The sequence below is a fragment of the Mobula hypostoma genome, chromosome 27 (genome assembly GCF_963921235.1).
Source record: "Mobula hypostoma chromosome 27, sMobHyp1.1, whole genome shotgun sequence".
In the NCBI taxonomy this organism is placed as follows: domain Eukaryota; kingdom Metazoa; phylum Chordata; class Chondrichthyes; order Myliobatiformes; family Myliobatidae; genus Mobula; species Mobula hypostoma.
Window position 1 is genome coordinate 20,168,382 of NC_086123.1, and position 12,063 is coordinate 20,180,444.

The following is a 12,063-nucleotide window of genomic DNA, read 5'->3' on the forward strand; positions in this document are numbered from 1 at the left end:
TTTCTCAACTTTGCCTAGCTGAACTTCAGATGCATGAGAGGTTTCTTACTGGTACTATTTAATTTTAACTATTTGCATGTAGGTTTCTGATTTGTTTCTTCTACTTAAAACTGTAATACTCCTTAACATTGGTGTAGATGTCTAAAGTTTTAAAAGTTTACATCAGGTAGATTGGAAGTTGCCAAACCAGTTGCTTCCACATACAGATGAATTGCTGTGGTTTCTTAGTGAAAGGGCTTTTATTACCTCTCCGTTATCCTCTCCAGTGTAAAAGTATTCCTAACAACATTTGGAATATGAGGAGTTGTGAGACCATAGCATCAGATATATGTCACGGGTCTGAATATTTTATTGTAATTAGACATTCCCACGCACTTCTCGATATGACATAAATAAAGACATTCTCACTGGTGTTTAGGAAATGTGTAAGGATTAGTTAATTGAATCATTCTGAAGTAATTATTGTTGTTTTGGAGATTTTCTATAATTGACTAAAGATTGAGTTCAGGTAAGACCTGGCTTGTCTTTTAGCACATATATTGTCACTTAAAATATTGTGCTTGAGAAGTTAGTTCCACGCATGTAGCCCGCCTCTGCTCTTCCGGAAATGGAAACATAATGGAGAAAATGAAGTAAGGCCACACTGAGGTGAACACAGAAGGAAACAAAGGCTGTTGATGTTTAGGGATTTTATTTTCTTAACAAAGCTTTACAAACTGCTGAGGACCCATATTCAATAACATCATTAATCTCATTGCTGTTTCCAGAAAGAAGCAAGAGAAAAAAAAGAGGTTTTGCATGGATTGTAGGCTGCCCCGTGATGTAGGATATTATTGGCTGCAGAAATTCAACCTTACAAGCTCCTCATCTGAATTGCATGGTAGTCATCATAGAACTGTATTCAGCCCACTTGATGCCATTTGCTTTGGGGAAAAAAAAACATTGCATCCTCATGTATTTGGATACTCTGGCAGGTTTTTGCAGCTTCAAGCATTTAGTTGTGCTGACTAAGTTATGTAACCGGGGTTATCAAAGTAATCGTCTGATTCCTTCCAGCAGAACTAGTCTGGAACCTCACCCTGTGGCAACATTGCTATTATTTTGAGAACATGTGTTTCCTATCTCAGCAAACAGACCCTTCTATCTAGCTTCTAAAGTGCTTGCATTCAGACTTTAAGTGATGGTTTGCAAGTAAAAAATTGAGTGTTAGTATTTCTTCTTAATTACTTAGGACAGCTTCTCTTACTGGGCAAGTTCCCAGTCCATGGAAAATATAACTGGAATTGGGCTGTATTGAGGAAAACAAGAAAAATATCTTGAGCTTATATTTTTTTTTAAAAAATGAGAGAGCAGATGTATTAAAAATGCTGAGACCTTCATTGATCTTTTCTGTGCTGGCACAATAATGTTCATTGCCAACGTGATTAGTGCTGTTGCCTTCATGACAGTTTAAGCAAACAGGTCCTCTAACATCGAGGTTTTCTTCTTTTTTTTTGTTATCGACTTTTATGTATCACTTTATCCTGCAAGAGCAAAGCATTTGATTGAATACCCTGTGATATCTTTCGGTGTTATGGCTGTTAGGGTTGAGAGTGTAGGAGCAGTGTGGGACTTGAAAAAAAATAGTAGGTATAGGAGGGTGGAGTAAATCATATGAAATAAACAGTTAACTATTGCTTGGTGAAGATTGTTGTCAAGTATATGATGAGTATTGTGAATAAATTACCTGCTTTTTGGCCAATTTAAGCACCGTGCCAGATTGGAAAGGTCGGGTACAGGCCACATGGAGGAGGCAGGGTCGGGGCCTGAGAGCATATCGAAGCAGCATGGCCAGAGAACGAGAGCAGGGAACGGTCTGAGGTTTGGCTGATCTAAGCACCAGGCCAGATTGAATTGATCAGGGTGTCAGGGCCGGAGGAGAGGGACAGGCGAGGTGAACTGAGGCTGCGGCCTGCAACTGACGGGTTCCTGGATCAGCTGCAGTGATGACTGACTTCGTGGCTGTGGGCTCATTTTCATGAACTTCAGCTCTGCGTGTTTTTTGCTTACCTTTATTATTCGCAAGATTTGATTTTTCTGCACATTGGGGGTTTGTCGGTCTTTTTTTTAAATGGCTTCTATTGTTTTTTTTTGTTTTGTGGCTGCCTGTAAGGAGACGAATCTCCAAGTTGTATATACTTTGATAATAAATGTACTTTGAATTTTAAATATGTCTTTGGAGATTGACCCCGCCTTAAGAATATATCTGATCAATATAGTGTTTTCTGACACTTCATCATTCTCAGAAACATTTCTTATGGATTACACAAACTTCAAAATGACATAGAACTTCCAGGTGAGGCAACACTTCACCTTTGAGTCTTTTGGGGTCGCCTACTGTGGTCGGTGCTCCCAGTGTGGCCACCTGTATATCAGTGAGACCTGACATAGATTGAGAAACCGCTTCGCCGAGCACCTGTGCTCCGAATGCCAGAAAAAGCGGGATCTCCCAGTGAACACCTATTTTCAATATACTTCCCATTCCCATTCCAATATATCCCACTGTCATGATGAAGCCACATTTAGGATGGAGGAACAACACCTTGTATTCCGTTTGGGTAGCCTCCAATCTGATGGTATGAACATCAATTTCTCAAATTTCCAGTAATGCCACCCCCCCCACCATCTCCCATCCCCTTTTCCCTCTCTCACCTTCTCTCCTTGTCCACCCATCAACTTCCTCTGGTGCCCCTCCCCCCTTTCTTCCATGGCCTTTTGTCTCTTTTACCAATCAACTTCCCAGGTCCTTACTTCATCCTTCCACCTCCAGGTTTCACCTATCACATTGTGCTTCTCTCTCCCCTCCTCTTCCCACATTCCCCCCACCTTTTAAATCTACTCAGCTTTCCTCTCTAGTCTTGCCAAAGGGTTTCAGCCGGAAACATCATCTGTACTCTTTTCCTAGATGCTGCCTGGCCTGCTGAGTTCCTCCAGCATTTTGTGTGTGTTGCTCTAATTTCCAGCATCCGCAGAATTTGAACATAAAATAGTACAGCATGGTAGAGACCCTTTGGTCCGAGATGTTGTGCTGACCTATGTAAACCTACTCGATGATCAATCTAACCCAACCTTACCATAACACTCCTTTTTTTTTTCTTGTATCCATGTGCCTATCTAATGTCCCTATTGGCCTCTGCCACTACTCCAGGCAATATATGTTTCAGGCACCCACTACTCTGTGTTTTAAAAAAAAACTACCTCTGACAACTTTCCTAGATTTTCCTCCACTCACCTTAAAAAGGTGAGCTGGTATTGGCCACTGCTGCCCCTGGGAAAAGGTGCTGGCCATCTACCGTATTTATGCTTCTCAAGAACCTGTACACCTCCATTGAGTTGCCTCTCATCTTCTGTCACATGGAAGAGAAAAGCCCTAGCTTATGCAATCTTTCCTGTTACGACAATTCCTCTAACTCTGGTAAATCTTCTTTGAAGCTTCCTCATGCTTCCTTTAATGATGTGACCAGAACTGAACACTAGTGTAATTGAACTAGAGTTTTACAGAGCTGCAATATTACTTAGTGGTTCTTGAACACTATGTCCCTACTAATGAAGGCCAGAACACTATACGTTTTCTTAACCACCCTGGCAACTTTGAGGAATCTATGGACCTGGACCCTAAGATCCCTCAGTCCCTCTGTGCTGTTAAGAATTCTGCCATTAGCCTTGTACTTAGTCTTCAAGTTTGATCTTCCAAAGTGTATCACTTCATACTTTTCCAGATTGAGCTCCATCTGTCATTTCTCTGCCTCTCTGTCGTCTATATTCCCATTCTAACCTGTGCCAACCTTCTACCCTATCCACAACACTTCAACCTTCGTGTCATTTGAAAACTTGCTAATTATTCCTCCACTTCCTCATCCCAGTCATCTACTAAAAATTTGAAAGTGCAGGGATCCCATAAAGGTTGCTATGGAACACCACTATTCACCAACCTCCTGGCAGAATGCACTGTCTACTATCACTCTCTGTTGTCCTTGGACAAGGCAATTCTGAATTGTATACTTTTTGACACAGTATCCAGCAACCAACTTGCACTTTAAAAAAAAAAGTATGTCAATTTAAAGTCACTACCTCTAACTTTTGTGCAGGAAGTGAACAGGACTGCATAGAATGTTTTTTGGTTTGCAGAGTTGATGATCAGCAGGTAGCAGAAGCCTAACAAGGCAAACCAACTCAGGAAAAGTGAAAAGCCTGCCAAAGAGTGAAATGTAAACAAAATGTAGATTAATTCCATGTTTAGGAAATTTTAAATAAACTACATTGTTTCTCTTAATATGCTCAGCAAAATGTTAATCCATGACTATTTATGGTAAGTTGGAATTTCTGTTGCTGTTAATTTTTAGTAATTTTTAAATGCATGTTCCTGTCATTCCCTTGCTAATACATCGTTGATTAGAAGTCAGGTATTCAAATTGCAAAACTCTCAATAGGCTGAAGAAGAATCACAGTCTGTGTTACTGTGAGTTCATATGTTTAATAACTTCAACACAGCAAGGCTTAATACTTGTTTAAATAACCCTCAACATAATTTTGTTCCATTAGAAATGGTTTAAATGGTTCCGTTTATTATCAGAGAATGTATACAGTATACAACCTGGAATACTTGTCATCACAGATATCCACAAAAAACAGAAGAACCCCAAAAGAATGAATGACAGAAAGACATTAGAACCCCAAAACCCCCTTTCCCCCTCTCCTGCACAAGCAACAGGAAGCAAAAGAGCATCAACCTCCCCCTGGCCCTGCCCATTTCAGCAAAAAGTGTCAGTGCCCACCAACGACCAAGCAACAGCAAAGCACCCAAAGCGAGACCATGATCTGCAGTCAACAAAAACTATTGTTTACTTGACAGTTCGACATGCTACATTTTCTCTCACTCTCACTCAACAGAGAGATATCACCAATTTTCACAGTGAAAGGAGAGACTGGTCGTTGTTCTGGTGTTACGGTCTACCACGTTGCTTTTTATTCTGAGATTCTCAACTCGAGAATCCCACCCCCATCTAGAGAGAGAGAGAGAGAGAGTGACCACTCAACTACAGAGACCTCCATCCATTTTGCTGCAGCAAAATCCCGCTGTTACATCTTACACGGCGCCTCAGTCAGCAACACCAGCCTGGAATCTGTCGTCCATAGGGCTGCACCCCTGAGGTGGCATCTTCCAAGCTGCACCTGGAGAATGTCGGAAAATGGTTGGCCGACAAGCTTCAGGAACGGGAGCAACACACACAAAATGCTGGAGGAACTCAGCGGGCCAGGCAGCATCTATGGAAAAAAGTACAGTTGATGTTTCAGGCTGAAATCCCTTGGCAGGACTGGAGTAAAAATAAGATGCTGGGGGCCAGGGAACTTGAAATCCTTGAAAAGCTCAAGAGCGTGTGAAGTGTCATGGATGTAGATAGGAAGAGACTGAATTAGGGGTGATAAAACAGAGTCAAGGTATGCTGATATGAGTTCAGTGGGTCTGGAACAATGGGTCTACCTGGACAAGCAGGTTTGTGGATCTTAGGTAGGAGGTAGAAACGGAAGGTGCAGGGTACGGGAACTATGAGGTTGGTGGCAGTGGATAGGAGATCCCCGGGGTCCATAAGGTTGGTGATGGTGTGGGAGGTAATGGCCTGGTTTTCCCTAGTGGGGTACCCCACCCTCCCACCACCCTACCAGGGATAGGGTTCCTCTTGTCCTCACCTACCACCCCACCAGCTTCTGTGTCCAGCACATAATACTCCGAAACTTCCGCCTTTTTGTTTACTGTTTTCCATAGATGCTGCCTGGCCTGCTAAGTTCCCCCAGCATTTTATGTGTGTTGTTCAGATTTCCAGCATCCGCAGATTTTCTCTTGTATGTGTCCAGGAATGGGAACTTAATTACTGTTTCAAAAAAAAAACGCAGTTTGTGTGCCACTTGCAGATCAGGATCTCAATAGAACCCCAACCACCTTGAAAGGGGGAAAAAAAAAGACATTGGAGAGAAGAATTTAAGCTGTTTCTGCAAATGACTTGGCACTATCTTAACTCTGCCCAGAATAGTTGTTCTGTTGAGATGATGGGGAAATCTATTTAGTACAATTGCATTAGACTGTCAAATATAGGAAAGACAGCATCTCTAGGAAGAGGTACAGTCGACGTTTCAGGCCAAGACCCTTCGTCAGGACTAACTGTTAGGACCTTCAGTTAGTCCTGACGAAGGGTCTCGGCCTGAAACGTCGACTGTATCTCTTCCTAGAGATGCTGCCTGGCCTGCTCTGTTCACCAGCAACTTTGATGTGTGTTGCTTGAAATTCCAGCATCTGCAGAATTCCTGTTGTTTGCGTTTTTAAATTTAGGAAAGACCCAGTTTTGTTCGTTCTTGTTTTTAAATCTTCATTGGTTAATTTCATCAAGAATGCTGAAAGACATGGTGTTTATCGGAAATAAAAAGGAAAGTTTTGTCAGCATTCTTAACCTGCAGGAAGTGCAAAACTGGGTAACAAATAAGAATGGATTGACTTCGATTTTAATGGGACCCTCCATCAATTTAACCTACTAATTCTCTCTTCAGTTAAAGCATGAAGATTTGAAGCTCTTAAATTATATTTAACTAACCATGCTAGAGTTACATAATTTTTTGTGCAAACATTGAGGAGGACTGTTCACAATTTAACTTTCATGTCCACACAGTGAGAAATGCCCAATTTTTTTAATGCAATAGATGGGTGTCACAGTGGCATCTAAATACTTTTTTAGTTGCAGGCAGGTTGGAGCAAATTCTTAGGAACTACTGCAAGAGCCTTGCATTTTCATAGTGGAAATGCTGTAGAGCTGAGTTTGAACTAAGGTTAGACTTTCACAAAACTCACAATTTATTTGCCTGTAGAGATGCTGGTTGACCCAGCATCCTTTGGCAAGTTTAGTTTTTGTACCAGATTCCAATACCTGCAAACTCTTGTGTCTCCACAATAGTCTGTTTTGATTATAATTTGGATTTGATTTTTAAAATTTTAACTGATAAAATGAATAAAAAGTTTTCCTTTTTTATTTTCACCGATCAAGCTGCTTACCAGTGAAAAATATTAACAAAATGGTATTTATAGTTTTGGTCTTTTTGCTTCAAGAGTGCAAACATAAAGCGATCAATTCTATTATTTTGCAGGATGTGCTGGCCATTGGTATAGCAGTGGTGATGATGATTGAAAATGTAAAAATACAGGTGGATGTGAGGCATAAAGCAGTGCTTGTTGGTTATACGAAAGAACATATTTTGTCAAAAGAATAATTGGAATAAAGCAAGTACTTATTATTGATTTTAATATCATTAGAGTTAAAGAGCATAGGAAGTAATGAAACTTGTTTATACATGAAACTGAATGCTGGAACCTGGAGCAACAAACAAACTGCTGGAACTCAGTGGGTCATGTAGCATCTATGGAGGCAGAAGAAATGGTTATTGTTCAGAGTTGAGGCCTTGCATCAGGACTAAGGGTGTAGAGAGAACATAGTCAATATACATTGGTCACAAGGAGGGATGAGAAAGAGGCAGGGGGTTAATAGATGGAACCAGATGGAGGAGGATGATAGCCAGATGGAGGCAAAGAGAAAAAGGGGGTATGTTGTGACAGAGTTTGATAAGTGAAAGCTGTAAACAAAGTGGAGGTTGAGGAGAAAGCAAATGATTCCCACGTGGTTCTATCTGGCTATTATCCCTCCCTTATCTGGTTCCACTAGCTTCTGTGTCTACCCTCCCCACTCCCCTTGCCAACACAACACTATTGGCCTATTCTTTCCTTTTTCTATTTATACCTTTCACCTACAAGCCTCTTGTCATCCCTCTTTCTTACTTCTATATATTAGTTATCTTCCTGCTGCTCCCTTAGTCCTGATGCGGGGTCTTAACCCAAGATGTTAAGATCATTCCCTTGCCTCCACAAGTGCTGCTTGACCAGCTGAAATCTAGCAGTTTTTGTTTTGGATCTCTTGAAATTTTGTAATAAACAAAAATAAGCAATTTTCCTATGTTCTAATAAAAAATATCATGCCTAAATCATAATGAATATTTTACAGTTTTGATAAACAATGAGCAACTTTTTATCTGGAATTAAGCATTTAAAGAAAATAGAAATGATGATGCCTCAATCTGCATTCATATATAACTATCGTAGATCTATGATTTTTTTTTTGCTTATCTTTTGTTTCTTTGGCATCTTTTCATATGGCATCTGAAAGATTCAGTCATGCTGATATGGATATGAATTCGAAATGCAAATGCCATTAGATGCTAGTTGTATAAACATTGTAATCTCAAACTTATTTCTGTATGTTAAAATATGTTAGCTTTCTTATAGCAAAGGTTCATAAAAGCACTATCTTGTGTGGTGAGCTTCTCAAATCTCACTGGTATTTTTAAGTGGCTATCTGTTGTCAGATACAAAAGAAACACATTTTCTGAAGCTTGCTTATACAAGAAAATAGCTTATTCTAATCAAAAGGTTCATGTAAAGTATAATATCTATGATTATTAAGTTAATAATGCCACCATCACAAGAGTGTTGAATGCTGTTCACAAATTCAACCTAAAAGCGAAAGTATCAACTGTCAAATGCTTGTTCATTCTTGTGTAAACTTTCCACCAATTTCTAGAAAAAACAAGTCAGGAAATGTGAAATACTGCTATTTGCATAGTAGTCAAAGGTAAACACTTAAATTGAGTATACAAGTCTGCATGTTATATCATGCAACTAATAACTTTAATTGCATCATGTTTTGTGACATAATGTGTGAACCAGGACCTTAAAGGGTATCCATTATGAATTGGTTTCCCTTGGAATTTTTAAAGGTTATGTAAAGAATTCTCATTTATTGATAATGCAAAACATCTCAGAATGTGTTCTATAGATATATTCATAATACATGTACTGGACTGCTTGTGCACATTTGGTCACACTGTGTCACAACTGCTTAAATATGGAGCACATGTGACAAAGTTTAAATTGAATTTCACACTAATTTACATATAAATCCCAAACTAATGGCCCTGGCAAGCCCCGGTGTTCTGATTTTTGTAATGACTTGCTTGCAATCAGCTCCAAGATCAGTACATGGCAAAAGAGGAGTTAAAACTGTATATGCAATTAAACCACCTCATAGATGCTATTATCAGTATTCATGAGCGGTAAATGGACTATTAAATGCTGATATTTAATGTATCTAATATTCCTGATTATTGCACAGTCATTCTGTTAGCAAACTCCAATCAGGTTAGAAAAAAGTCAATTTGCTCCTTTTACCTGATAACTCAATACTGGTAGTTCACTGTTAAAATTTGTGCATTATGGCTAAATGTTATCACTGGTTGGCTGATTTCTGTTGGACAACATTGACCCAAACACTCCCAAGCTATGCAATGGAGAATTCACTCTTAATTAAGTCAACATTGAAATATTCTTTATCCTATTGGAATGGATCACACATTATTTAAGAGGGCAGTTACATCCAGAGATAAGTATTGTGTTCTTTGCTGCATGGTGCTTCCTAAAGCATGCTTGAAATTTTGAGAGGTAACAAATTGTCACAATATTGATAGCATGGTGCTTATTGTGTGCATGCACAAGTTTGTATTTTGCCAGTAATCAAATACACTGAGCAATATCGAAATTAAGTCAGATATACCATTGCGCCAAATTGATTATTATAAATTACTGCAGTTTGAAAGTATAACATGAATTTAATAATTCAGAATTTTGCAGTGTAACCAGGGGAAGTTTGTTTTATCGAATGTATTTTAAAAGAAAAATCTCATTATTTGTTTCCAGTTTTGTTTTGGTTCATTCTGGTAACTTCGTTTTCATATCAACATCACAGGTGACTGAGAAATAAGTTTCATAAATTGTATTTGATTAAGTAAAACATTAAATTTGTCAAATGGTACATGTTGATTTTTTTTTTGTAGGTTACTCTAATTTTCTTGTTGATCAAAAGAAGTTTTTCAGCAATATCCCATTTCTTTGTGTATGTGTCATTTATCAACATGAGTTTGTGTTGTGCTTGATCACAACCAGACAACATTACCCAAGTGTTTTAGTATAGGCTAATATGGTTTAACCACTAATTCCACCCCCCTCCGCCTCCCCCATATATGGATTGAACCAAAATTCCATTTACCAATCATCCCATATGGTATTGAGAATCTATTATATGAACACGCTGGTTCAGGAAGCTATTCAAGAGGAGAAAGAGAAGAGAAGAAAAATTTAGTTGTAATTGGGTATAGTATAGTCAGACACAATTTTCTACCTCAAGGATCAAGAGTCCCAAGGGCTGTGTTGCCTGCTTGGTGCCCAGGTCTGAGACATCTCATCTGACCTGCAGAGGAATTTGGAGTGGGATGGGAAAAATCCGACTGTTGTGGTCCATGTGTGTATCGAAGAACAAGGGGTGTTATGCTAAGAAAATTTGAGCATTTAGGAAAACATGGAACCAAAAAGGTAATAATCTCTGGACTGTTAATTGAGCCATGTGCAAATTGCCACAGGGTAATAAAATCAGAGCTAAATGCATGGCTCAAAGATTGGTGTGGGAGAACTGGGTTTGAATTCATAGGATATTGACACCAGTGTTATGGAAAGAATGAACTATTCCAATGGGCCAGACTCAACATTAGCCATGTAGGACCAGGGCCCAGGCAAATGACAAGACTAGTGCTGTGGATAGGGCTTTAAACTAAATGGTAGGGGTGGGTTCAACAGCTTGGAAAAGTATGGATAACATAAAAGGGAAGGAGAATGCAGGTAAAGAGAGATTAGCTTTATTTGTCACATGTACATCAAAACATGCAGTGAGATGCATTGTTTGCGTCAGAAGCCAACACAGTCTGAAGGTTGTGCTGGGACTATCCTGCAAGTGTCAGCACGCTTCCGGAACCAACATCTTGCTAACCCATAACCGTAAGCCTTTAGAATAGGGGGAACCTCACGTGGCCATGGGAAGAATGTACAGGCACTTTCTAGACAGTGACAGGAAATAAACCCTGATTGGTGATCACTGGCACTGTAACTAGTGTGCTGCCTCCCGATGATACCGTGCCGTCCCCTATTCAAGCGCAGGAGAGGTTACTAAAGTCTCCAGAATAAAGAATAAGACGAAGTCTAGAAAGGGTTAAGAATATAACTGTAGGCAATATGGAGACAAAATTGAGAGGGATAGTGAATACAGGATAGAAGGTATTATATTTGAGTGCTTGCAGTATACGAAATAAGGTAAATGGGCTAATAGAGCAGTTAGAAATTGGCAGGTATGACAAGGGCACCACTGAGTTGTAGCTGAAAGAAGATCACAGTTGGAAACTTAACATCAGTATGGAAAGGACAGGCAGGTGGGCACAGTTGATGAGGTAGCTCTGTTAATAAAAGAATGAAATCAAATCTTTAGGAAGAAGTGATGTTGGATCAAGATGTAGAATCCTTGTGGGTAGAGTTAAGAAACTGTAAGGGCAAGACGACCCTAATAGGGGTTATATTCAGGCCTCTGAACAGTAGCAAGGATGTGGGGTACAAATTACAATGGGAGATAGAAAAGGCATGTAAGATAGGCAATGTTACAATGGCAACACACACAAAATGCTGGTGGAACGCAGCAAGCCAGACAGCATCCATAGGAAGAAGCACAGTCGATATTTCAGGCCGAGACCCTTCGTCAGGACTAACTGAAAGAAGAGATAGTAAGAGATTTGAAAGTGGGAGATCCAAAGTGATAGGAGAAGACAGGAGGGGGAGGGATGGAGCCAAGAGCTGGACAGTTGATTGGCAAAAGGGATACAATACAAGGCTAGAGAAGGGAGAGGATCATGGGATGGGAGGCCTAGGGGGAAAGAAAGGGGGAGGGGAGCGCCAGAGGAAGATGGAGAGCAGGCAAGGAGTAATTGTGAGAGGGACAGAGAGAGAAAAAGAGGAAAAAAAGGAAACATTTAAAAAAAATATAGGATGGAGTAAGAACTGGAGGAGGGGCATTAGCGGAAGTTAGAGAAGTAATTGTTCATGCCATCAGGTTGGAG

At 39.8% G+C, this 12,063-nt stretch overlaps 2 protein-coding genes across 11 annotated transcripts in view; one reads left to right on the plus strand and one right to left on the minus strand.

Annotated features, from left to right (window-relative positions):
* LOC134338538 (calcium/calmodulin-dependent protein kinase kinase 2-like) overlaps positions 1–12,063 on the plus strand; it is a 66,642-nt gene that overhangs the window by 48,342 nt on the left and 6,237 nt on the right. For 2 of the 4 annotated variants that reach the window (XM_063034432.1, XM_063034436.1), the window contains one exon: positions 8,655–8,705. The exons of 1 other annotated variant lie outside the window; for it this stretch is intronic. In XM_063034432.1, the coding sequence (XP_062890502.1) occupies positions 8,655–8,705 (51 nt within the window). Of the gene's footprint in view, positions 1–1,747; positions 2,567–8,654; positions 8,706–12,063 lie in introns of those variants that run through there. One more of the 4 variants, XM_063034434.1, reaches the window with a different exon arrangement.
* p2rx4a (purinergic receptor P2X, ligand-gated ion channel, 4a) overlaps positions 1–12,063 on the minus strand; it is an 88,897-nt gene that overhangs the window by 22,711 nt on the left and 54,123 nt on the right. For 2 of the 7 annotated variants that reach the window (XM_063034438.1, XM_063034437.1), the window contains one exon: positions 5,069–5,304. The exons of 1 other annotated variant lie outside the window; for it this stretch is intronic. In XM_063034438.1, the coding sequence (XP_062890508.1) occupies positions 5,119–5,304 (186 nt within the window). In that variant the 3' untranslated portion in view covers positions 5,069–5,118. Of the gene's footprint in view, positions 1–4,642; positions 5,043–5,068; positions 5,305–6,244; positions 8,651–12,063 lie in introns of those variants that run through there. 4 more of the 7 variants (XM_063034440.1, XM_063034442.1, XM_063034441.1 and 1 more) reach the window with 3 other exon arrangements.